The sequence below is a fragment of the Aegilops tauschii genome, chromosome 6, assembly GCF_002575655.3.
Source record: "Aegilops tauschii subsp. strangulata cultivar AL8/78 chromosome 6, Aet v6.0, whole genome shotgun sequence".
Classification (NCBI taxonomy): Eukaryota; Viridiplantae; Streptophyta; class Magnoliopsida; order Poales; family Poaceae; genus Aegilops; species Aegilops tauschii.
Window position 1 is genome coordinate 393,748,318 of NC_053040.3, and position 24,155 is coordinate 393,772,472.

Sequence of the window (24,155 nt, forward strand, 5' to 3'; positions counted from 1 at the left end):
TACAACATGATAAACATCCCCACAAAAAAAAACATGATATAAACATACTTTTTTTGCGAGTAATATAAACATACATATGTGCCAGAATTTTTTTGTGGAGATGTTTGCACCGTAAATTAATAAAAAAAATCACCAAAATTTACATGTACGCATTCCTTTTTATCTGCTATTTTGTTTCACAATTTTTTTTAATCTTCAAAATATGTTTTTTCGAAGTTACAAATGGAGTAGTATCTATCATCCAGGATCTGTTTGCTGTATTCCTGTGCAGGGGAAAGGCCTCAGCTGACTGACAAAATTGCCGCTATATCTAGTGGTCAATCCCACGCCATTCTGGTGGCAGGCTGCCCACCGTCCGATGGCCCGAACGGACGGCCGACGGCCCGCCATGCGAGAATCGGGCCACAGCCCCCTCAGACGAGCGATACAAATCGCGACACGTGTACGGGGCCAGATTTCTTGGGTCAGTGCGCCCCATCTGGCTCTCGGGGCCCACGCGCCAGCGGGCGCGCGTGAGGGGACGGGGCGCTTTTAAATAGCATCCCCCACCGGTGGACTCGGAGGCGGCCTGCTCCTCCCCCCCGCACAAACCACTCGTTCGTCCCGTCAACAAGAGGAGCAGAGGCGCCGGAGAGGGAAGAGGGTGCGCGCGCTCGCGTGTGTGGTGTCCGCCGGCCCGATCTGCCCTGCTCCCGCCGCCTCGACCACCACCCCTATCAGGTATCGCCATTCGTCGCCCCTGCGAATCCATCGCTCGTATGGTTAATTCCTAGATTCATTTTCTTTGGCGCGGATTCGTGCGGAATCTGCTCTGCTCCGGCCGTTTTGGCCGTGGGGAATGGCGAATAGGCCGGGTGCCTTGCCGCGTCCATCCCGGCTCCCGACCTATCCCTCGTGGAGCCACCGGCGGCGCCGCCACGAGAGGCTGCTGTCCCCCCCCCCCCCCCCCCCCCCTTGCTGCCGCTCCTGATTCCTGCCACCAGTCCGTCAATTCGGCGCTCCGCTGGCCTCCGCACCTACCTCCGACCGAATTCCCAGCGAAATGTGCGTGTCCCATGCACTGTTTCGCCCGAGGTAGCAACGGGCAGGATTAGAACGAATCGCCCCTGATTAGCGCTCATGCGCGTAGACATTTAAACGCGGATTCTGCTGCATCTTGCTACCAGATCTGCAGGATATTGGTGTGGATGGTATCCAGATATTTCGGTACGCCTTTTGGGTCCTGATCTCTGCACCTCGGCCGTTACCACTCATTTTAGATTCGTAAAATCTGCCATCTTTTCTGACGCAGCTGACTTTTGTCAGCTACCGTTAGTAGTTTTGTTTGAAAAGCCGCACCAAAATCGTAGTCCCCATGTGTTCCTTCTTTTGATGAAGGATGAGAGGACCCGATTTTCATTCAGAAACACAAACACAAATACACAATTACTCCAGGTCGTGATTAGGCCGTAACAATACTAATTGGCCTTTGACGACAGGCAATCTTTCAGTTCTCAGAGAGGCAGGCCGATGCCGTGGCCGTTATGACTAGCACAAAAAATCTCTTTTTCCAACGAAGCACGGCAGGCGGAGCCATATGCTTCTCGTGCTCAAGTCGTTGGGATACTATCATATCATCGTAAGAAAGAAAGAAAAAAAAAAAGTTAGGCCGTTCCTTTCAGCACGTCGCATCTCACGCGCTGGTCGGCGGCGGCGGCTGGCGGGCTCGTGCGCGCTGCTCCTGACCTAGAAAAAGTCACCGTGATTCACGACCCCGTCAGATATTCTGTCGCCGGCGCCTGGACGGTGGCGATTGTCCCCTTCCGTTTCGTCACCCCACGACCGCGTGCCTGCGCTAAGGTACAGAGAAGCCTGCGTGGGCCAGACAGAGCCTGCGCAATATTCGGCGGATCCAGGCCCACAGCCGCAGGGCGGGCCTGCACCGCCTCTTTTTTTCTCATTTCCGGCCGCAGACAGCTTAGCTGGACGCGCACAAGCGACCAAAGGCGCAGATCTGGGTGCCCATGGGCCCTCGTCCAACTTGGATAGCACCGCAACCCTCGCTGCGCTTGCCCTGTAGGCAACCGTGGTTGGTAGCCCGTATGGGTTCCCTGTTGCCGCGCTCTGGTCCTCCTCCTAATCACGCGGAGCCAGAGCCAGCAGTCCTAATCAGTCGTGTAATCCAGCATGCCAGTCCTAATCAATCAGCTGGAGGGGGTTTATTGCCATGAATCAGCAAAGTTGAACATCGCAATCCGGAGCTGCCTGTATTATGGTTTATGCTTCGGCCGTGGGGCTTCTTTCTCTCTCTTAAAAGCAAGGAGATTAAGCACCTTGTCGATGGCATCTGAATCGGAAGTCCACCTACCGCCTGAAGATGCGCCCTGTTCAACGTGGTGATCACGTGGTACCTCGTTTTACTGCTGATCCTTGGTCTCGGTCGCCCACTGCTGCGCTGCGGCGGGGAGGTGTGCTCGAGACGAGGGGTGGTAGGTGGGTGACTCGGCTCTGACTGAATATGTCTTAGTCGTACTCCCTCCGTTCCAAAATAGATGACCCAACTTTGTACTGAAGTTATGTACTAACTTCAGTACAAAGTTGGGTCATCTATTTTGGAACGGAGGGAGTAGAGGCGGGAGAGAGAGACGTATTCGTCCATATTGGCGTTCTACTTGAAGAGATGGTCGATGGCTTATATTTGACCGTCCTAGGTGTGTCTGGTAGGATTTGATCACCTTATCTTACTGGATATGTACATGCGTATGAACCAAGACTCGCCGCGCACTGCCTCATTTTGACCGAGTTTGTGGCGCATATCCTTCCTTTAACCATTGGATCGGTCACCTTATCCCTGTGTTTTACTGAAGTACGGCAGACGATTTGTCTGTGATTGCTTAGAGGCATGGGCAGATCTGAATTTAGCTTAGCAGCAGCTCATGTGAAGCAGCTGCGGTGCACGCACCCGAAAGGGAATCTGAACATGCCATTGGGCTCGCACATGCCGCGATCCCCCCACTTGGCATGTCATCTAGGAATATTTTATCTCTTTTCTTCAGAGAGAAAGGAATATTTTTGAAGGGAGGAATATTTTATCTTGTTAGCATCGGGGCACGCCACCACCACCGTGGGCGATGATATAACACCCCCTCGTGTTTTCCTTGCGTCGCTGCCCCTGTCGTGCGCCAGCAGAACTAGAGTATAGTCAGCTTAATAGATATTTTCGTTCATAGCAATATTGTAGAATCATGCTGCTAGAATATACTGTTCTGTTCTTGATCTATTATGATAAGAATACATTATAACCTCGTTCGTGCCATCTGACCACCTATGCTTTTTTGTTGTCAGCAGCAACATGGGTGCCGGCGGCAGGATGACGGAGAAGGAGCGGGAGAAGCAGGAGCAGCTCGGCCGTGCCAACGGCGGCGCAGCCTACCAGCGCTCGCCGACGGACAAACCGCCGTTCACGCTGGGTCAGATCAAGAAGGCAATCCCGCCTCACTGCTTCCAGCGCTCGATCATCAAGTCCTTCTCCTACGTGGTCCATGACCTGGTCATCGTCGCGGCCCTGCTGTACGCGGCGCTGGTTTGGATCCCTACCCTCCCGACCGTGCTGCAGCTGGGCGCCTGGCCGCTGTACTGGATTGTGCAGGGCTGCGTCATGACCGGCGTTTGGGTCATTGCCCACGAGTGCGGCCACCACGCCTTCTCCGACTACTCACTGCTCGACGACACCGTCGGCCTGGTGCTCCACTCGTGGCTGCTCGTCCCCTACTTCTCGTGGAAGTACAGCCACCGTCGCCACCACTCCAACACCGGGTCGCTGGAGCGTGATGAGGTGTTCGTCCCCAAGCAGAAGGAGGCGCTGGCGTGGTACACTCCTTACATCTACAACAACCCCATCGGCCGTCTGGTGCACATCGTCGTGCAGCTCACCCTCGGGTGGCCGCTGTACCTGGCGCTCAACGCCTCGGGCCGCCCGTACCCGCGCTTCGCCTGCCACTTCGACCCCTACGGCCCGATCTACAACGACCGGGAGCGCGCTCAGATCTTCATCTCAGACGTGGGAGTGCTGGCCGTGTCGTTGGCTCTGCTGAAGCTTGTGTCGTCGTTCGGGTTCTGGTGGGTGGTGCGGGTGTACGGCGTGCCGCTGCTGATCGTGAACGCGTGGCTGGTCCTGATCACCTACCTGCAGCACACCCACCCGGCGCTGCCGCACTACGACTCGACGGAGTGGGACTGGCTGCGCGGGGCGCTCGCCACCATGGACCGCGACTACGGCATCCTCAACCGCGTGTTCCACAACATCACGGACACGCACGTGGCGCACCACCTCTTCTCCACCATGCCGCACTACCACGCCATGGAGGCCACCAAGGCGATCAAGCCCATCCTTGGCGAGTACTACCAGTTCGACCCCACCCCCGTCGCCAAGGCCACATGGCGCGAGGCCAAGGAGTGCATCTACGTCGAGCCCGAGGACCGCAAGGGGGTCTTCTGGTACAGCAACAAGTTCTAGCCGCCAAGATCCATCAACTGTGCTGGAGAAAGAACTCAGAGAAGAGATCCTACCAAGTAATTCCATCCATCTACCTACAGTCCATATGGTTAGTCTTTAGATAGCAGAGGGCATTTGGGCACAAAAGAAGACTACTATTACCGTGCCAATGCTAGAAGAGCTGAGTGGTGCAAGGAAGAGTAGCGTGTCCGTGACTTTGGTCAGTTCCGTCTTTACTTTTTCTCTGCGTTCTAGTCGTCGGCTTAGGTTTGGCCGGCGGTCATCGTTGGTGTCCGTGGCCGTGGACATGGCCGCGTGTGTTGTGTGTGCGTCTGTCATTGCATTGGCGTCATCTCCCCCCGTCCGTGTCATGTTGTTGTAGACCATTTCGTGTTTATGGCGGAATAACTGATCGTCGAAGGAAGGGCAACTTTTTTGAGTACTCCCAAGTCTAGATGGATGTTCTTTCTCGTGACTTTATTTCTCTCTGGGAGTGGATGATTGCTTGCTCTGTCTGTCGACCAAGGTTGTCCACTCGGTTGGAGCTCGTCCACAGGAAAGGTGTGCTAAGAGCAACTCTAGCATATGCTGCAAATCTATACATCCTGCAAATAACTGCCGATGTACGGTATCAGGACAAAAAACGTACTCATCCTCTATTTTTTTTCTTTTTCGAAAAGTTTAACGCCCACAAGTGTGGGCGTCTGGCAACTCGCCCACACGCATGGATTCTCGTCCAACCAATTCTGCACGAATCTTGGCGCGTTCTAGCAGTTTTTGTGTGCCACGTAGGACTAAGCTGGTGTGTGGGCATTCATCCGGTCGCCCACACGTTCTTTTTCACCACACGGGGGCTGGTGTGTGGGCGTTTAGCAATTCGCCCACACACTAGTTTCACGCACGCAGAGGGGGCTGGTGTGTGGACGTTTATCACTTCACCCACACCCAAAGCTGGCAGTTGCCATGTGTTTCTGCAGGTATATGGCAACTGCCCTAGCTTTGCTTGTAAGCAGATGTCAACTCTTTTTTACCCGAGTTGTCATGTGTTTTTGCATGGTGCATGGCAACTGCCGTAGTATGCACGTAAGCAGATGACAACTCTTTATTTTACATGGCAACTGCCCTAACGTGCTTGTGAGCACATGTCAACTCTCTCTTTTACCCGAACATGTTTTTTTGCCATGCCTTCTTGTAGAGTGCTACATGGCAACTGCCTAGTGTTTAGTGGGTGGCAACTCCTAAAATTTTGAAATCATGGCAACTGCAGTAGATCAGACCATACATGGCAACTGCAGTTGAGCAACCATGGCAACTGTAGTTGTCCGACATGGCAATCGAAGTTCAGCGACATGGCAACTGCAGTTAAACGAACAGAGACGAGGGTCTGGACCATGGCAATTGCGGGACGCGCGGTGACTGTCACGCGGGCGTGCGGGACCACGAGGTACGAGGGCTGACGTACGGGGCGTGTGGGCGTCATCTATTTCGCCCACACGCGCGCGTGTGAGAGGGATCGGGAGGGAAAAAAAGAGGTGTGTGGGCATTACTTTTTTTGCCCACACGTGAGTGTGTGGGCTGTTCGTCTTATACACCACACAAAATGTGTTGGCAGCCCCCCTAACGCCTACACGTGTGACACTTATGGGCGTCTTTTTTGGGGGAGCTGTATATTTCGACCCGCGTATCCCATATCGTCAGTTTTTCATCATGGTTTTGTAGTTTCCTCTATCTTTGGCGGGAGGGAATTTTTAGCACCAACCACTCCCGTCGGACCCGGCGCCACTAGCATCGCCACCTCGTGAGCTTGATTTTGGCCAAATAAAAGAGAAGTGGTGGCCAGCCAGAGGAGCGTATGATACTGAGGAATCGACCGGGAGCAGGAGCTCGACCGCATACGCCCCGCCTCGGGCTGCTGCTCGCCCCGCCGCAGGAGCTCGGCCACAAGCTGTCGCTTGTCTGCAGCAGTAACTTGCCTCAGGCGTGAGGAGGAGGCTGCCGTAGACACCGCTCGATCTGGTGAAGGCTGCCCCTTCTCGATCCGGTGGAGGCCTCCGCAGGCATGGCTCGCTCCAGTGGAGGCCGCCGCAGAATCCTGCACTTCTGCTTGATGCACTCCGCGAGATGAATGTGTGGATGTGTATGTGAGGGAGGGGACCCAATTCCAATCTATATACTATCATGAAGGACCTTGTTGTAAATTCAACTATAGACTAGTGGGCTCCACATTTGACTGTTGATGATTTTTGCGGGATCTGTTCTGCCCGATGCTGCGTGGTACTGCAAATCCTGTTTAGGGGGAACCATATACTATTTTTGCATGACGGATTTTTGTGGGATCTTTTAGAGTTCCTCTAAGGCAAACAATTCCGCAACAGCGTATGTCTTGTGGTCGACACTTATGCAATACTCCCTCTATATCAAAGATGTTTTTTTTCATACAATTTGTATCAAAACATCTCTTATATTTTGATGCAGAGGGAATATCATACAACCTAAACGAATCATCCTCAATGCAAACATGTCATATCACATACAATTATGTATGGGATAAGAGCACCTCAACATGCAACCATGCATGAAAAAGACTCTCAACCACATACAACCATGTATGGGATTTTTTTTTATTCTACTTACTCAAATAAATATTTCACAACCATACATAATCGAATCCAACAAGGCGTATGTATTTTAAATTTGATTCATGTGTTATTAACTAAATAATTATATACCATGAAATCAAATCTTATTGCAATCGATTCCCGTAGCAACGCGCGGGGTATCATCAAGTTTCGTGCTTTGGTCCTTCCAGGTCCAGTTTCGCTGTCATGTTGTGATCTCGAAGCTGTGGTCAGCGTTGTTAGCGGTCCAAATCCAGCAATCTTGCACAGTGTAATGCTGAAAGCTGTGTTTGAGCGTCCCAAGCAGCCCAGTGTGCGCCAATAATCCAGGAAACTGTGCTTGTGAATGTGAAGTCAGCTTTTGGAGCCTCGACTTGTCTCTCTTGCAAACGGGAGCCTACCGCCAATTTATTTCTCTCTCGCCCATGCGTACTATCTAAAATTGATGTGCGTGGCCGGGGGCCGGTGCAATATCCCCGGTCCCTCCCGTCCCATGTGCAGCCATGGGTTCAAATTCAATGCACGCACTACGGATTTCCAGCCGAGAGTTGGCCGGAACGTAGGGTCAACCGGACAAGTGCAATGTCGTCGTGGTGCCACCGAGCGTGCGTACGCATTTCCTGGCATTTGCACGTGACGTTTGAAACGAGATGCGTGCCGTGCCAGGGAGCAGGAGATTTACTCCGCCTCGATCTTAACGGAACGCCTCAATGGGATGGAGCAACTTCAATAATAACTCATGCTGATGATACACGGGAGGGAGACGACGCTCTTCCGTGTCCGTCCTGCCGACCCGAGAGCTCACGCAACAGTGGTTCACACGGCAACATCACATAAATCTCACACATGCTATCATGCTATGAGATACTCTTTCTGACTGATTGCTTCCCTGTTTCGGTTCTGATTCTGAAGAACAGTCCCGCGACGCGACGCAGCAGTGATACTCGTGGTTCCGAAGAGTCCTGCGTATGGACGGATACAGCCTTGTGATTGCTAACCATGCGTTCTGCGTGGTTGTTTGTTTATTTCTTTAATTTCAAAGAACTTGCGTGGTTGCTCCGTGTATCGATCGGCCGACAGATACGCCCGGTCGCATGGCCATAGGGCACGGCGTGGAGAGCTCTGTCGTCGACCAACCTTGAGGGCTGAGTCCGGACCAAACGATTGTTCAGCTGGCGAGTCGTGCTCGTATGGATGACACGCACGCACGCACGCACGCGCGCACACACACTCACACAAAAAAAACTCGCCGGCGCCGGCTGCATCCGTGCAATTCGAGTGAAGCCGCAGCAAGACAAAATGGATGATTCGAGTGGGCATGGGCTTGGCAACGGCAACGGCGTAGCCAGGTCCAGCCGTCCATAAACAATTTTTTTCGTGTTCATAGACCAAATTTGATCAAGCGAGAGCATCTCTAGCAGACCCCTTATATCGCCGACCCGTAAAATAACCGTCAGTTTATGATTTTGGGCGAAAAAAGTGACCCGAACAGAAACCTTAAAAGCGTCCGACCCGTAATTTTTTTGAAGGGGCGCGGTAAAATCCCCCTTCCACAAAAACACAGTTTTTGCATCCGCTTCTACGGTGCCCTGTATCGTGAGAAAACAGTTGGCGGGAGCCCAACTGCCCTGGAAACATCTGTGTCCGCCGTCCGTGCCATCCCGGATGTCGTCCTGCCTGTCCCTGGATGCTGGCAGCCCGTCCGCGTCCGCCGTCCGCGCCGCCCCGGCCCGCCACCCGCCGCCCGCCCCGGCCTCCGGCAGCCCGTCCGCGCCGCCTCGGCTCTCCGGCCGCCCGCCATCGGCCGGCCGCGTCTGTCCTGCGGCGACTCCTAGATCGATTCGAGCTGAGCGAGCGAGCTAGCTAGCTCGTTTCTGGATCGATTTGAGTTGAGATAGCTAGCTAGCTCGCTCCTGGATCGATTCGAGTTGAGCTAGCTAGCTAGCTTTGCCTCCCCGACGGAGCTCGCTAGCTCTTGGATTTGGCCGCTTCGTGTGCTTTGTATTTGGCCGCTCCGTATTTGGTGGCCGGCGGCTCCGTATTTGGTCGGTTCCTGCGTTGTCCATCGGCTTCGTAGGAGCAAGCAAGTTGACCATGGGCACGGACGAGAGAAAGAAAAAGACGTGGGAAAAATATAAGCGAATATTCGGTTTTACAGTTTAAGATTGAGAGGTCTATTCGGCCGCAACTAAAACCGACCCTTAAAACGCGTTTTCCACGAACTGAAAACCGTGTTTTCAGTTTCGTGGTATAAGGGGTCTGCTACAGATGCTCTGACACCAACACAACTGCGGGAGGAGAAACACTCTTTAAGAGCATCTACAGGCAGGCTCCGCAAATCCCCCTATATGTCTAGGCGGACAGCCCAATCATTGACCGGTCAAAGAAAACCTAATTCAGACGGGCTCCTCATACCAGTCCTATACGCCCGGCTGACTGGCATGCCTCATATCTAGCCAAAATTTGGGTAGGATATGAGGAGGCCCGGAGACGCCCATGCACGTCCACCACGTCGGACCAGGCGGGCCAAACCCACCATAAACTGCACCAAATACACCGCCATCTTCACGTGTTCTTCCACTATTTCCAGCGTTCGAGCCATCACCGTCGTCCACCCTTCCTCCCCCATCCGCCGCCCTAGATGTCGTCGCCGGGTACCCGTCCCCCACCACCGTAACGAATGTTGCCTCGGCGTCGTCCGTGGGGCTCCTGTCCGTGGAACCGAGCTGCAAGCCAGAGAACTTCGCATGGAGGGACCGACGAAGGAGGCAGCGCGAGAGGGAAGCGGCGTCATAGAGAGTTCCGACCAAGGATGTTGTACGTAGACCTCAAGGAGCATGTGTCCCCTCCGCCGCCGCCCCAACCCCGTACATCCTGCCATCAACAAGGAAGGCGGCGTTCGGCCCACTCGCGACCGACGACGTTCGACAGCCGGACGGGTCATTTCACACCGTTTTTCGCCAATGCAACACTACTAGGAAAAGGCCTACTAGTGGCGCACCAGTTTTGCCTACTAATGGCGCACTACTGGTGCGCCACTAGCATCACGCCACTAGTATTTTTTACTAATGGCGCATCAGTGGTGCGCCATTAGTATAGGCCACGGTGCGCCATTAGTATAGGCCACTGGTGCGCCATTAGTATTTTTGAATTTTGAAGGCGGGAAAATAGTAGTGGCGCACCGTCTAACCCCCACCGTGCGCCATTGCTATTTTTGAATTTTGAATTTGGATCTGGATCGCGATTTTTTTGCCCATTTTTTGCTCGTTTTTTTGCACGATATTATTTCAAATTTCGTTCCTGTTTTTGGATCTTGTACGTTCTTTTGCCGGAGAGGAGGAGGAGGTCACCGGAGAGGCGCTCGCCTACATCGCCGGAGAGGAGGAGGAGGTCGCCGGAGAGGAGTTCACCGGAGCATCGGAGAGGAGGAAGGAGAAACCATGAGGGGATGGGAGGAGAGGAGGGAGGAGGAGCTCACCGGAGAGGAGGGAGGAGGAGCTCACCGGAGAGGAGGGAGGAGAAACCGTGAGGGGAGGGGAGGGGAGGAGAGGAGGGAGGAGGAGGTCGCCGGAGAGGAGGAGGAGGAGGTCGCCGGAGAGGAGGAGGGTAGTATGGTGGAGGAGAGAAGGGAAGATGGAGTGGAGGGGAGGAGGAGGTCGCCGGAGAGGAGGAGGAGGTCGCCGGAGAGGAGGAGGAGGAGGTCGCCGGAGAGGAGGAGGGTAGTATGGTGGAGGAGAGAAGGGAAGATGGAGTGGAGAAGAGGAGGAGATGGAGTGGAGGAGAAGAATGAAGAGGTAAGGAGGAGAGGACACGCCCAGCCATATATACGGCATAGTAATGGCGCACCATGGGCAGGTGCGCCATTAGTAACTTTTATTTTTATTTTTTTGATTTATTTTGAATTTTGAAGGCGGGAAGATAGTAATGGCGCACCATGGGCAGGTGCGCCATTAGTAAGTTTGAATTTTTTTGAATCTCCAGATCTTAAAAGCCCCGTATCTTTTTTCTGTTAGGTTTTTGAGGATTTTAAAAATGTTTAACGGGGTTCCTCCGGTTAAATTCGGATGTAACTTTTCGTGTAGATGATTTTTCATATAAAAAACTTTTTCATCCGAGTTCGTATGCAAAAGTTATGCCCATTTTTACAAATTCTCGAGAGATTTTGCAAAAAAGTCAAAAATTCATGTTTGTAAATTTTGCTAACAACTAGACCACATATCACATGGGAATCTTATTTTCTTTTATTTTTTTTGACATTTCTATCATTTTCTTTTATTTTTTTTAAACTGAAAAGGCGGTCCAGGGGGTGGTGCATTCGGGGGAATGTTTGGGTCAAATTACTAATGGCACACCGTGGATGTGGTGCACCATTAGTATTTGCACACTAATGGCGCATCAACACATGGTGCGTCATTAGTATTTAGTAATGGCGCACCACATGTACAGTGCGCCATGGGTGTCCATATTGGCTATAGCTGTTTTTATAGTAGTGCAAGCGGCGGAGGACAACATGTGTGACTCGCTGTAGCTACAACAGGAGCGGACAAGCACAGCAGCAACGCCGCCCGGTCTGCCCACGTCCTGTTTGATGGAATGACGCAGCAGGAGACAATACATATTTTGCTCCTTTCCGATGAATACCTTGCATATGCCATTGAATCAATTAGCAATTAGTTGCATATACTGTTAGTTTATTTGCGGTCATGATAATGTTAGGACAATATCATGTCGGACATGATCAATAAGAATCAATGACCTTCCAAATGGACTATTACTTGGGGGATTCAAATTGTGCTACGTTTGAAGTTGGCGGAACATCAAACTCCAAAAGGAAAAGAAAGGGAAAGATGCCCAGAGCAAGAGGTCTGACATTCACAATATTTGAGGGTATCTTATTGGTTAAAGCGTAGTTGGCTAGAAGCATGGATCCTATATGTGGCATGGAGCAAGGGGAAGCACGTATTGGGAGAAGATTTGAAAGCATTATCACGAACACAGGGATATATGTGGAGCCACATCCTATCATTAACACCCGCAATATGGCCTCCTCCAACATCAATGGTCTGTCATTCAAGAGGAAGTGAACGAGTATGTGGGCTATTATCGCAAGTGATTGGCCGCCCTCAAAATGGCATAGGAGTGTCAACTCACGTAAGTTGAATTGTTTCATTTTGTCATCGAGAGAGGGTGAACATCAAGTTGCAAATTAAGAAAAACAAGCTAGCAATTGTGTGAGAAAAAATAGAGTTAGTGAAGAGAGTGTCTTAAATGGGAGCTCGAGAAGAGGCATGGTTAGAGCATCTAAAGCCGGGCACCTCAAATCCGTCTCATACGCCCGGGCGGGCTGCTCGGTCACTGTCCGGTCATGATTTTTTGACCCAGACGGGCCCCTCAAACGGCCCTCAAACGCCCAGGCTGACCGGCACCCCCCATATCCAGCTCAAATATGGGGCTGATATGCAATCCCTCCCCATCCGCTCGTCGGACCAAACCCTAGCCACTTCACTCCCCTCCCGTCCACTCGCCTCCGCCACCCAAGCTCGTCTCTGTCTCCTTCTGGTCGTCTCCAGCATGGCGGGCAGTGGATCCGAGTCCTTCAACTCCAGATCCGTCGACCCCGAGCTCATCACATGCGGCCCCGAGAAGGAGATGGCCGTCCGGCTTGCGCTCCACCGCGCCCAGGAGGAGGCCCGTGCACGAATGCACTCGGACTCCATCCGTCGGGAATCCATTGCGTCCGCCCAAATGGCGCATGGATCCGGCGCTAGGTCGGCCATAGCTGCCTCGCCGGAGGCCGTGCGGTCCGTCTGGCCTCCGAACACGCTGGCAGACGCGCAACCCCTTCGGTGGCGCGCCGATATTCGGGACGCACCATCGTCCCACAAGGCCATGGCACGGAGTGACTACTGTGCAAGGCATCGGGCGCGGGAGGCGGCGGACGTCGGTGAGACGGAGTCGCATTATTCGTCGCCCCGTATGGCGCATCAGTCCGGGCGCCGTAACCGCATCGTGGTGGACGTCGGCTGCTCGTCCCCGGACGGATCGGTCATCGATCTGACGTCCATCGGCACCGTTCGGGTTCCGGGATCCGACGAGGAAGAGTAGGGCATGGGAGACGGAGGCGCCTTGAGTCCCGTAAGCCGGTTCGTGTCCCATGCCCTACCCTACCTTGCCGGCAACCGGACCAACACTATGAGGAGCGCAGCCGGCCGCCAGACATGGCCAGGGCGGAGCAGGGCAAGCGGGGAGCGGAATCGGACGAGCTCCGCTTAGATTAGGTTTCACGTTTCACGTTGCATGTAATAATATGGATTTGAGATTTCTAATTTGAGGTATCCGAATATGAAATGTGTTTTTTAAGAGATGACCGGTCATTATCCGCGAACGCACCCGGGCGCATCCGCGAGCGGTTGAGGATCGGATTTGCTAGGTCGGGGCCGTAGATGCTCTTACGTACGAATTAAGCTTAGCAGTGCATGTGAAGCCGCTGGTGGGGCACGCATCCGAAAAAGAATCTGAGCATGTCGCGGATGCTCGCACATGCCGCGATCTGCAAACTTGCCATGCCGATCGCGTGCGTATGGAAACGGAGCCGATCGCAGCGGATGGCTGCTGGGCTGGCTACCGTGGGATGATGATGGTGGACAGGTGGCGGCAGATGCGAGCCGGCATGCACGGTTCCACATTTGGAGAGGGGATCCACAAAATCTTTTCCGCCACCACCATCGTGGGTGCTCGTGCCGGGCTTGCCTTGATGCCCTCTCGTGCGCTCGCAGAACTGAAGTAGTACATTAGTAAAGTATATCCAACTTGCTAAGTAGAATCGTGCCGTTAGAATATGGAGTATCTTCGGTCTTGAATGATATATAACTTCATACGTACTGTCTGACCACCGGCGATTTTCGTTGTTGTCAGCAGCATCATGGGTGCCGGCGGCAGGATGACAGAGAAGGAGCGGGAGCTGCTCGGCCGCGGCGGCGCCGGCGCGACCTTCCAGCGCTCGCCGACGGACAAGCCGCCGTTCACGCTGGCCCAGATCAAGAAGGCAATCCCGCCTCACTGCTTCGAGCGCTCGGTGATCAAGTCCTTCTCCTACCTGGTCCATGACCTCGTCATCGTCGCGACCCTACTGTACGCGGCGCTGGTCTGGATCCCCACCCTCCCGAGCGTGCTGCAGCTGGGCGCCTGGCCGCTCTACTGGGTCGTGCAGGGCTGCGTCATGACCGGCGTCTGGGTCATCGCGCACGAGTGCGGCCACCACGCCTTCTCCGACTCCTCGCTGCTCGACGACATCGTCGGCCTGGTGCTCCACTCGTGGCTGCTCGTCCCCTACTTCTCGTGGAAGTACAGCCACCGCCGCCACCATTCCAACACCGGCTCGCTGGAGCGCGACGAGGTGTTCGTCCCCAAGCAGAAGGAGGCGCTGGCGTGGTACGCCCCCTACATCTACAGCAACCCCGTCGGACGTCTGGGGCTCCTCGCCGTGCAGCTCACCATTGGGTGGCCGATGTACCTGTCGCTCAACACCTGCGGCCGCCCGTACCCGCGCTTCGCCTGCCACTTCGACCCCTACAGCCCGATCTACAACGACCGGGAGCGCGCCCAGGTTTTCATCTCGGACGTCGGCGTGCTGGCCGTGTCCCTCGCCTTGTTCAAGCTCGCGTCGTCGTTCGGGTTCTGGTGGGTGGTGCGGGTGTACGCCGTGCCGCTGCTGATCGTGAATGCGTGGCTGGTCCTGATCACCTACCTGCAGCACACCCACCCGGCGCTGCCGCACTACGACTCGACGGAGTGGGACTGGCTGCGTGGGGCGCTCGCCACCATGGACCGGGACTACGGCATCCTCAACCGCGTGTTCCACAACATCACGGACACGCACGTGGCACACCACCTATTCTCCAACATGCCGCACTACCACGCCATGGAGGCCACCAAGGCGATCAAGCCCATCCTCGGCGAGTACTACCACTTCGACGCCACCCCCTTTGCTAAGGCCACATGGCGCGAGGCCAAGGAGTGCATCTACGTCGAGCCCGAAGACCGCAAGGGAGTCTTCTGGTACAGCAACAAGTTCTCTGCGCCTTAGTCGCCGGCTTAGGTTTGGCCGGCGGTCGTCGTTGGCGTCCGGTCATTGACATGGCCGTGCGTGTTGTGTGTGCGTCTGTCATTGCATTGGCGTTATCTACCCCATCCATGTCGTGTTGTTGTAGACCATTTCGTGTTTATGGCGGAATAACTGAACGCCCAAGGGCAACGTTTTTGAGTACTCTGGAATGTTAAAGAAAAAGGAGTACTTTGGGAATGGATGAACACGAAATGGTTGCTCATTCGACCAAGGTTGTCCTGCCTCCATTAAAAAAAAAATTGTCCAGCCTAGTATTCCCTAGGATCAGATTTATTATTATAAAAGTTTATCGGAAGTACAAAGCATTTCAAACATAATAAAAATTACAGTACATTGAGATTTATAAGACCACCGAACGACCACTACTGCCGCCAAAACGAGCCGCTGACGTGTCGCTGTCCTCGCTCCCCTACCGAAGCCAATTTGACCTTGTCGACGTCGACGACAACCAAGAAGTCTTCGTGCACGTGACCCTAATTAAGAACCAGCGCGCTGAAGCCGCAGTCGTCGTCATTGAACCTTACATAGATCTGAAGCACCTGACATCAAATTTTGCCACGTGACGAGAAACCCTAACATCACCGCTCCAAAGGCACGGCAGGCATCTACGCCGGAGCTTCGTCGATTACGTCCAAACGGCCGAACTCAAGGAGGTTCAGAGTCCGAAAGACAAACTCGAAAAAGATTGTGTTGATCGATATTTATGCCCTGTTTCAGCACTGATTGGTACTTCCAAGTCCAATCTCACTGTCACGTTGTGGTCCAAAAATATGGAAGCTGTGGTCAGCGTTGTTAGCTGTCCAAATCCAGCATATTTGCACCGTCTAATGCTGAAAGCTGTATTTGAGCGTTGCAAGCAGTCCAAATCCTACAGTTTCGCGTCTGTTTGTGTGGCTACAGTGGAACTACCATGTGCGCCAATAATCCTGGAAACTCCGATTTTTTTTGAACCGGGCGTAACCCCTTTCCATTACTTTCATAACGAAAATACAACAGTTCAACGACCACCCAGAAAACCAAAGAAAGGGGAACGCGAGTTCAAGTATCCCTGGAAAACCCACGATAAACACCCGTCATCGGGCAGTTCATCGCGGGGGAAAACCCAGTGACACCAACATAGCTACTACACACACACAAAATTAACAGGCTGACCAGAGTTATGCTCACGCAGGAGCTGAATGCCAAACACACCACCAGACACCAGAACACCAAAAGATAATCCGCAACAGAGAAATGCATGACTCAGGAGGAAACGAGATGTAGAGGAGCTAATTTTCTGCCATCCACGCGCCTCAGTTGTTCCCTCCTGGCGCCGCGCAGATACGCATCATGTTCGAGGCATTGATCCTCAGCATCTTAGCTCCACGCTCCATTGCTTCACAGTCTTCCCCCCTCATCAGACCTGCCCAATATGTGATATAACCACAAGCAACATATATCACGTTAAATGGAGATCCCAACTTCTTGAGTTCAAAGGTGGTTCTGTTACGGCAATTCCATATAGCCCAGCAAAGGGCAGCTAAGCCAAAAGTATAGAACTTCTCTCCATCTGGAAGGAAGCTATAGCACCAGGAGAAATATTGCCAAATGTTATTCGGACAGCGGTCCGTGCCCAACATGCATCCAACAGTCCCCCACATGACCCTAGCAACCGGGCATGTGAAGAACAGATGTTGGGATGTCTCCCTGTTATTACAAAAGGAGCAGGAGGGATTCCCCAACCAGTTTCGCCTCCTCATCACATCCCTAGTCAGAATAGAGTCTTGAAAAAGTTGCCACAAGAAGATTTGAATCTTAAGCGGGATTTTGGCTTGCCAAATCCACTTGTAATTACACCCAGCCAAGTTCCGTTCCAGGTATTCATATATAGACTTGGTAGAGAACTTGTTCTTTCTCCCCAAGGACCACACAATTTGATCAGGTTCGTCAGAGGTCGGCCACAGGGATACCATATTACTCATATTCCTCCACTGCTCCAGCAGAGGGGGATGGAGGCGCCTTCGAAAAAAGCTGTCATCTACACCATTTTTAAACTTTGCAACCGTGACCCCTTGGTCGTTACAGATGCTGTAAAGCTCAGGAAATTGGACACGCAAGGGATTTTCACCATCGATACAATCATCCCACACTCTAGCCAAGTTACCAGATTTAAGAACTACTTTTCTACCCGCCAGGTAGTATTCTTTGACTTTCATAATAGCCTTCCAAATAGGAGAGTCACCAAATTTAGTCTTAACCGAGACCACCGTATCTTTTTTGAGGTATTTAGCTCGAACAATGTCCTGCCACAGCCCTTGCTGTGTTTCCAACTTCCACCACCACCTAGTGAGAAGGCTAATGTTTTGTTTGTGCAAGTCTTTCACCCCCGGGCCTCCTTTATCCTTGGAGCGGCAGATTCTAGACCATTTAACCAAATGGTATCGTTTTCTCCCCTCATGCTCTTGCCAGAAGAATCGTTTACGGTGCTTATGAAGTTTCCAAATCACCTTTTTCGAGAGAAGAAACATAGACATATAGTAAAATACTATACTGGTTAAAGATGCATTAAGGAGAATCAAACGACCTCCCGAAGAGGCTGCATTCCCTATCCAGGTTTCACAACATTTGAGAAATCTCTCATCCAAGAAATCCCAGTCTAGACTATGCAACGTGGAATAGCTGACTGGTACACCCAGGTACTTCATTGGGAAATGTCCAATGCTGCAATTAAACAGCTCGGAGTAGAAGGCAATTGTCTCATCATCTCCCCCAACACATAGTATCTCACTTTTTATGAAGTTAATTTTTAAACCTGACATAAGCTCGAACATGTACAGAAGTAGCTTAAGGTTTATAGCTGCATCTTTGTCATGCTCGAAGCAAATGACCGTGTCATACGCATACTGTAATATGGCCACCCCACCCTCTATCAGGTCCGGAGCGAGCCCAGTAAGCAGCTTTTCTTTCTGGGCATTGAGGATCATTTTCGAAAGGGTTTCTACAGCGATATTAAACAGGAAGGGGGAGTGGGGATCGCCTTGGCGGACCCCTTTGTGGCTTTGGAAGTATGGTCCATTCTCATTATTGAGTTTAATACTCAGGGTGCCATTCCTAAGTATCTTATCTACCCATCCACACCAAGTAGGACTAAAGCCCTGATTGCGATGACATTCAATAAGGAAGTCCCAATTTATCTTGTCATACGCCTTTTCAAAGTCCAATTTCAACACCACACCAACTTTCTTCTTATGGTGCGTGTGATGCAGCACTTCATGCAACGTAAGGATCCCATCCATAATGTTCCTATGTTTGATGAAGGCATTTTGGTGTTTACTAATCAGCTTGTCAGTGAAGATAGCCACCCTATTGTCCAACACCTTAGTAATAAGCTTATAGGGGCATCTAAGCAGGCAGATAGGACGATATTGCTGAATTCGTTTGGCCCCATTCAGCTTGGGAATCAAGGTGATAATGCCATAATTCAGACGGGCTACATCTAGGGTATTGTTATGAAAGGCTTCAAACAACCGCATTATATCTTTTTTGACGAAATCCCAGTAGTGTTTATATAACTCAGCAGGGATATTATCAGGTCCAGGGGCCCTATTGCTTTCCATACCAAATAAGGCCTTTTTAACTTCTTCTGTGAACACATTTGTTAGGATAAGGTTATCATCTTCAGTAAGCTTTTCATCATTAGACCAGGTTTCTGAGGAGAGGTGGAAAAGATTTCCACTAGCCGGGCCAAATAGTTCTTTATAATAGGATGTAGCATGAGCCAAAAGCTCCTTTGTGCCTTCTATAACCATGTCCCCATTAGTGAGGGAGTGAATGGTGTTTTTCCTCTTTTTTCCGTTGGCTATACGATGAAAATAGGCTGTGTTATGATCCCCTTTGAGCAGCCATCGCTCATTCGAGTGTTGAAGCCAAAAAAGCTCTTCATCAGCAAGGATCTCATTAAGTTCGGCGCACAAGATGGTCCTTCTCTCATAAGTTTCAGAATCCAGGGGGCCACATTCCTCCAATTTTTCTATCTCTTCCAGTTCCTTTTTAACCCATTTCTTCCTCTTTCTGGCATGGTCGAAGAGGTGGGAACCCCAGCCTTTAAAGTATTTTTTGATACGCTTTAGTTTTATATTTAGAATATCAATAGGGTCCTCAGATTGCACAGGTTGCTCCCATATAATCTTAGTTTTTTATAAAAATCCTCATTCTTTAACCAACTGAGCTCAAATCTGAACTCACGTTGGCGCATGGGACTCTTATTCAGGGGGTTTGTCGTCAACAACAACGGGTTATGATCGGAAACATCTCTCACTAGTTTACGGACTGCGACCAGTGGGAATAGATCTTCCCAGTGAAAGCTCATGAGTACTCTATCGAGTTTCTCGAGCTTGGGGTGTCTCTGTTTATTGGACCACGTGAACCTACCTCCTCCCATGTGGATCTCTCTAAGGTTCAACATCTGGATGATAGTGTTAAATCTGTCCATATGATGAGAACGATGGAGAGACTTGTTCTTATCACTACCATCCCTTAAAATATTAAAGTCACCGCCAATTATATAGGGGTTTTTAATATTTCCACACACCGAGGCAAGCTCATCTAGGAACTCGTCTCTCTTATCCTCCTGAGCTGCCCCATAAACCACCACAAGGGTCCAAATACACTTGAGTTTAGTGTCAGAGACTGTGGCATGTAACATATATTTACCTGCCTCCCAAGATACACTTTCCAAGGTTTCCTTTTTGATCCCACATAGGATCCCACCAGACTTACCAGTGGAAGGAATCCAGTTCCAACTAAATCTTTCAAAGGGGTCAACCTTCCTAAGATATTTAGAAGTAAAACTATCTTTCTTCATTTCTAGGATGCCCATAAAGTCGAGGGAGTGGTCTCTAATGATATCAGAGAAGCAGGTAGTCCTCCCTCTCTTCCCCGCCCCTCTGCAATTCCAAAAGAGACCGTTCATTTTTTCTTTTTTCTCCCCCTTTTACTGAAAGCTCTACTAGGAGGCTGAGTAGAGCTTCCAGCTTCATTTTGCAAGGATATCCCATTTTTTTGACTTCTGGTGACCGGTCTAGCTATAACCACATTAGGTTTCCTCTCCCTCTTCTTCCTAGATCGCACCACCGTAAATTTTTCCTCATCCACCTCATTCTCCTCTTCCCAGCTCAGATTCAGAGGTGTCTGATCCCCTTTTCCGTTAGTAAGAATCATATTATTACCATCAGTATCATGGTTATCAACATTGTCTACATTTTTTCCATGTTTCTACAATTCTCAAGCTCTCGAAGAATATCCACACTAGTAAAATCAGTGTCAGGTATATTAATACCCATTTTAACAGCTCTAATAATAAGCTCAGGGTCGGACAGTGCATCAAAAGAATTAAGGTTGTGTGATATACCTTCCAGGTCTCGTTTTTTAGCTGCTGCTATAGCTCTTTCATCCACCCTCTCCATCTTGTTCTGGGCATTTCGCAGGCTGAAGCGGAGATTCTCTTCAGTTACTAGCGGAGGAGCAGCCAGCAACTCGTTCTCCAGCTCACCCTCAGGCAATTCAACCCTATATTCATTAGTGATTATCGCACCATCACAGCAAGCAGTGGCATCACCCACTTTTTCCTGAGCCATCTCCAGAGCCATGGTGTCAATGAGGAGGGTGTTGTGAAGCGAATCATCCGAATCAGTACTCTCTTGAGACTCCCGAATTGGGTCTGATTTATCTCCATGGGGAATGTAGGGAGATTTCCCTCCAAGCCCATGTGATAGGTCAGCCTTCTGAGCTCCAGGAGTCATAGAGGGAACATTTCTTTTTTCAGTGCTGTTCGTATCAGGATTAGTAGGGGCTTGTATCTTCTCTTTCTCCCTTCTTGGGTCTCTCACCAGGATCTGGTCCATCTCATGGTAAAATTTATAGAAATGATCTCCCAGTACAACTTCAGCTACAACAGGGATCTCATCAACATTTCTACATCCTATCCTAACCCGGGCAGAGGCCGGGCAGTGTAGGGTAGCTGCATCAATTTCCAGAGGGACCCCGACCAGAGAGGCCACATAGGCCAGATTCCTTTCACTTCTTTTATCTAGAGGAACATTGCTCACTTTAATCCATGCCATTTCCATCACCCCCTTAGCCCCAATTGCTGAGGACCAGCGCGTAGCATGGATCACTGCCCCACTGGTTTTTAGGGTGACTTTTCCAACATAGCAAATCTGTGCAACTACACGAGGATTAGGGAAACGAACAATGAACACCCCCGGCCCTATTGCATGAGCAGAGCATCTCCATCCAGTGGCAAGGTATGCATTTAAATCTAATTCCATTTGACGAGTAGATGTTTCCCCTTCCACTATAGTAACAACAATGTTATTGGCCCTCTCCTTAATCTGATTAGCAGTGCAAGAGTCATGAATGTAATAAAATCCCTGCCCCTTAGATTGAAACGCGCACATAGGTGCCATACACTCCCAAGGAAGAAATTCAACACACACAGACGCCAGATGGCCTAGCTTACTACATCTCTCACAATAAGCTTGAGGGCATCGGGTAGGTGGGTGTTCATGAGATTTGCAAATAGGACAGGCATCAAGTTTCTTAGGAGGAGGCATCTGAGTAGGGTTTCTTCTTCCCTGAACCTGACGAGGAGAAGACGTAGCCTGGCGTCCAGCAGTGGTGTCACCTGAGCCCGATGAATCCTGGGTTTTCTGCACCCAGATCCCGCCCTCCTGGGACTCATGGCGACCAGCACCCGCCGCCTCGTCCCAGCGCGAGGTGTCCCCCGACCCCGGCTGGATTGTGGCTGAGGAGTTGTTGGAGCGGTTGCCTCCATCTTCGCGATGCCATGAGAACTTGCTGCGGTCTCCTCCGCGGCCGTTGCCGCGGCCGCCCTGGCGCCCTCCTCCGTGATCCGAGCGGCCACCGCCGCCACCTCCGCGTCTCTCTCCCTGGAACCCGCGCCCCGCATCGTTCGCCATGGGTGGGGTGGCTGCGACCGCCGCGAACGAACGAGGGTCGCCCCCAACCTTGCCCTCCCACCACTCAAATGTCTCTGGATGTCTGGATCTAGGGTTCTTCGCCGCCGCCCAGAAGTGGGAGAAGGAGACCTCTAGGTCAAGGATCGGGTGGGGAGGGGATTTTATACCAGTGCTGTCGTCCGTCGGGGTGGGGTGGATTGCCCCCACGTGTCGCACATCCGCCATTGACGGGCGGTTGGTGGGGTTTGGGTGCGCCCCGGTTCGGCTCGGCCCGGTTGTGTGCAGGTCCGCTCGTCTCCCGTGTACCGCAGCATCACGTCCCGTACCACCCAGCACCCTCTCCGTTGCGGTGGTCGTCGGCGGGATTCGATCCCGCACCTTGGCGAAGTGACAGGGGAAGGAGATCACGTCTCCGATATTGACCCCTTCCCCCTCACGAAGGAAGCGCGCATCAATCGTGACACCGCGCATATCCACGAGGACAAGGCGAAGCGCATCGTGTCGCTGAACAAGCACGCCATCGTTGAAGGAGATCGTGCGCGCTAGGAGGTCGACCACGTACGAGACTCGCCATCGCGTATCGGGCTCACCGCCATTCCCTCCGCTCGTGCTCGCCATCCTTCTGGTATTTTCCTTCGATAGAGAGTACTTGGCTCAAAAAATCGGAAGCTACTACTGCCGAATTATCTCTCGCCCATGCCTGTGGTATGCTAAAGTTGATGTGGGTGGCCGGGGGCCGGGGCACTCCTTTCCCATGTGCCATGGGTCATGGGTACAAGCCATAAGGGCAGCTCCAACGCCGGTGGTGAGTCAAACGTCAAATGGACAAAAAATGCGGATGCAGCCGCGCGTTGGGCCGAGTCATCCGTTCGTTTTGCCCCAAACGGATAAACGCAAATAGGATGGGGTGGTGCGTTGGAGTTGCCGTAAGCAAACATAGGGCTACCCTGTTGAGCGACCCCTACCCTCCTACCACGCCGTGCCCCCCGCGCGCGTCTCGAGGGCCTCAGATCCGCCGGCAGCGTTTGTGTCCCCCTTCATCCTCTTCCTCCTCGTCGCCGCAGGTGAGCATTAATCAGGCGAAGCCCGTGCGACGGGGGGCCTCTCCTTCCTCCCTTGTTTGAGGCTCCGGCGGCGCAGGTCAGCGTGGGTGTCGGAGTAAATGGCCACGGGTAGCCTAACCGACTCCCCCTGGCTCTTTAAAAATTATCAGGCCGATCGAGCCTTCAAGCACCCAAAGCACAGGGCCACCTTCCCCTGGCCGGCTGCCTCACAGGCCGACTACGGGAAGACGGTCCAGCCCTAATAACCCTCCTGAAGAGAGCCACAAGGTGGACGACTCCAAGAAGCCGACCATAAAAGGACCGACTCCAAGAAGCCGACCACAAGAGGACTGACCTCAGAAGCCGGCCACGAGAAGACCGGCTCCTGGCAGGCGGCCAGGATTGCACCCTTGAGGAATGCACCCACATAACGGTGATGAGACGGGGCGTGGCTACAGCACAGCCTGCCACCCCCGAATCCCGGGGCACGCGAGGCCACAGTGCGCCGTACGGGTCAGCCATCCCCCGTCCGGCGCGGCACTGTTGCCATGTTGACCATGACGCCACCCACGACAGGCGCCAGTACGGCTCGCAGGCGGCGGGCCCCTTTAGCCAGTGAGATGCTCGAAGGCGGCCAAGCCTCCCCAGTCGGCCTGGGGTGTAGCCGGCTCCCAATAGCCGGCTACCTTCCTTCCTCGAAGTATGTGCATCATTAAGGAGACAAGACGAGGTAAGGCTACAATGATAGCCCTCCAGGCGGCGACACTGTAGCCATGCTTACCTCGACAAAGCCCTCGTCATCAGGGGAGAGGCTACAGTAACCAGCCACCGACAAGATCCCCAGGCGGTGGGGCCGGCCTGTCGGCCAAGAGGCCGGCAGCCGGGGGGACCCACCAGTCGGCGGGCCCCAGCGGTCGGCGGAGAAGCCGGCGAATA

General features: G+C 52.3%; 2 protein-coding genes across 5 annotated transcripts; both read left to right on the forward strand.

Moving 5' to 3' along the window:
- The first annotated feature begins 543 nt into the window (after nucleotides 1-543).
- LOC109774922 (fatty acid desaturase DES2) lies at nucleotides 544-4,916 on the forward strand. 3 transcript variants are annotated; one of them, XM_020333693.4, is made up of 2 exons: nucleotides 544-720; nucleotides 3,325-4,916. In XM_020333693.4, exon 2 carries the CDS (start codon nucleotides 3,332-3,334, stop codon nucleotides 4,493-4,495), a length of 1,164 nt encoding a protein of 387 aa, XP_020189282.1. In that variant the 5' UTR covers nucleotides 544-720; nucleotides 3,325-3,331; the 3' UTR covers nucleotides 4,496-4,916. The 3 variants fall into 3 exon arrangements, with proteins under 3 accessions (XP_020189282.1, XP_020189274.1, XP_073358179.1); XM_020333685.3 differs by having other exon boundaries at nucleotides 555-720; nucleotides 3,328-4,916; XM_073502078.1 differs by lacking the exon at nucleotides 544-720 and adding an exon at nucleotides 1,094-2,508 and having other exon boundaries at nucleotides 2,603-4,916.
- An 8,681-nt stretch (nucleotides 4,917-13,597) lies between these two features.
- LOC109774938 (fatty acid desaturase DES2-like) lies at nucleotides 13,598-15,358 on the forward strand. 2 transcript variants are annotated; one of them, XM_073502079.1, is made up of 2 exons: nucleotides 13,598-13,886; nucleotides 14,011-15,358. In XM_073502079.1, the coding sequence occupies exons 1-2, from the start codon at nucleotides 13,633-13,635 to the stop codon at nucleotides 15,176-15,178; spliced, it is 1,422 nt and encodes a 473-aa protein (XP_073358180.1). In that variant the 5' UTR covers nucleotides 13,598-13,632; the 3' UTR covers nucleotides 15,179-15,358. The 2 variants fall into 2 exon arrangements, with proteins under 2 accessions (XP_073358180.1, XP_020189297.1); XM_020333708.4 differs by having other exon boundaries at nucleotides 13,758-13,891.
- The last annotated feature ends 8,797 nt before the right edge of the window (nucleotides 15,359-24,155 follow it).

Bases quoted from the DNA above. Each gene is read 5' to 3' on its own strand.
- LOC109774938 (XM_073502079.1), top strand. From the start codon at position 13,633: ATGCCGCGATCTGCAAACTTGCCATGCCGATCGCGTGCGTATGGAAAC. The intron at 13,887-14,010 runs GTAAAGTATATC...TGTTGTCAGCAG, and splicing joins AGAACTGAAGTAGTACATTA to CATCATGGGTGCCGGCGGCA.
- LOC109774922 (XM_020333693.4), top strand. From the start codon at position 3,332: ATGGGTGCCGGCGGCAGGATGACGGAGAAGGAGCGGGAGAAGCAGGAG.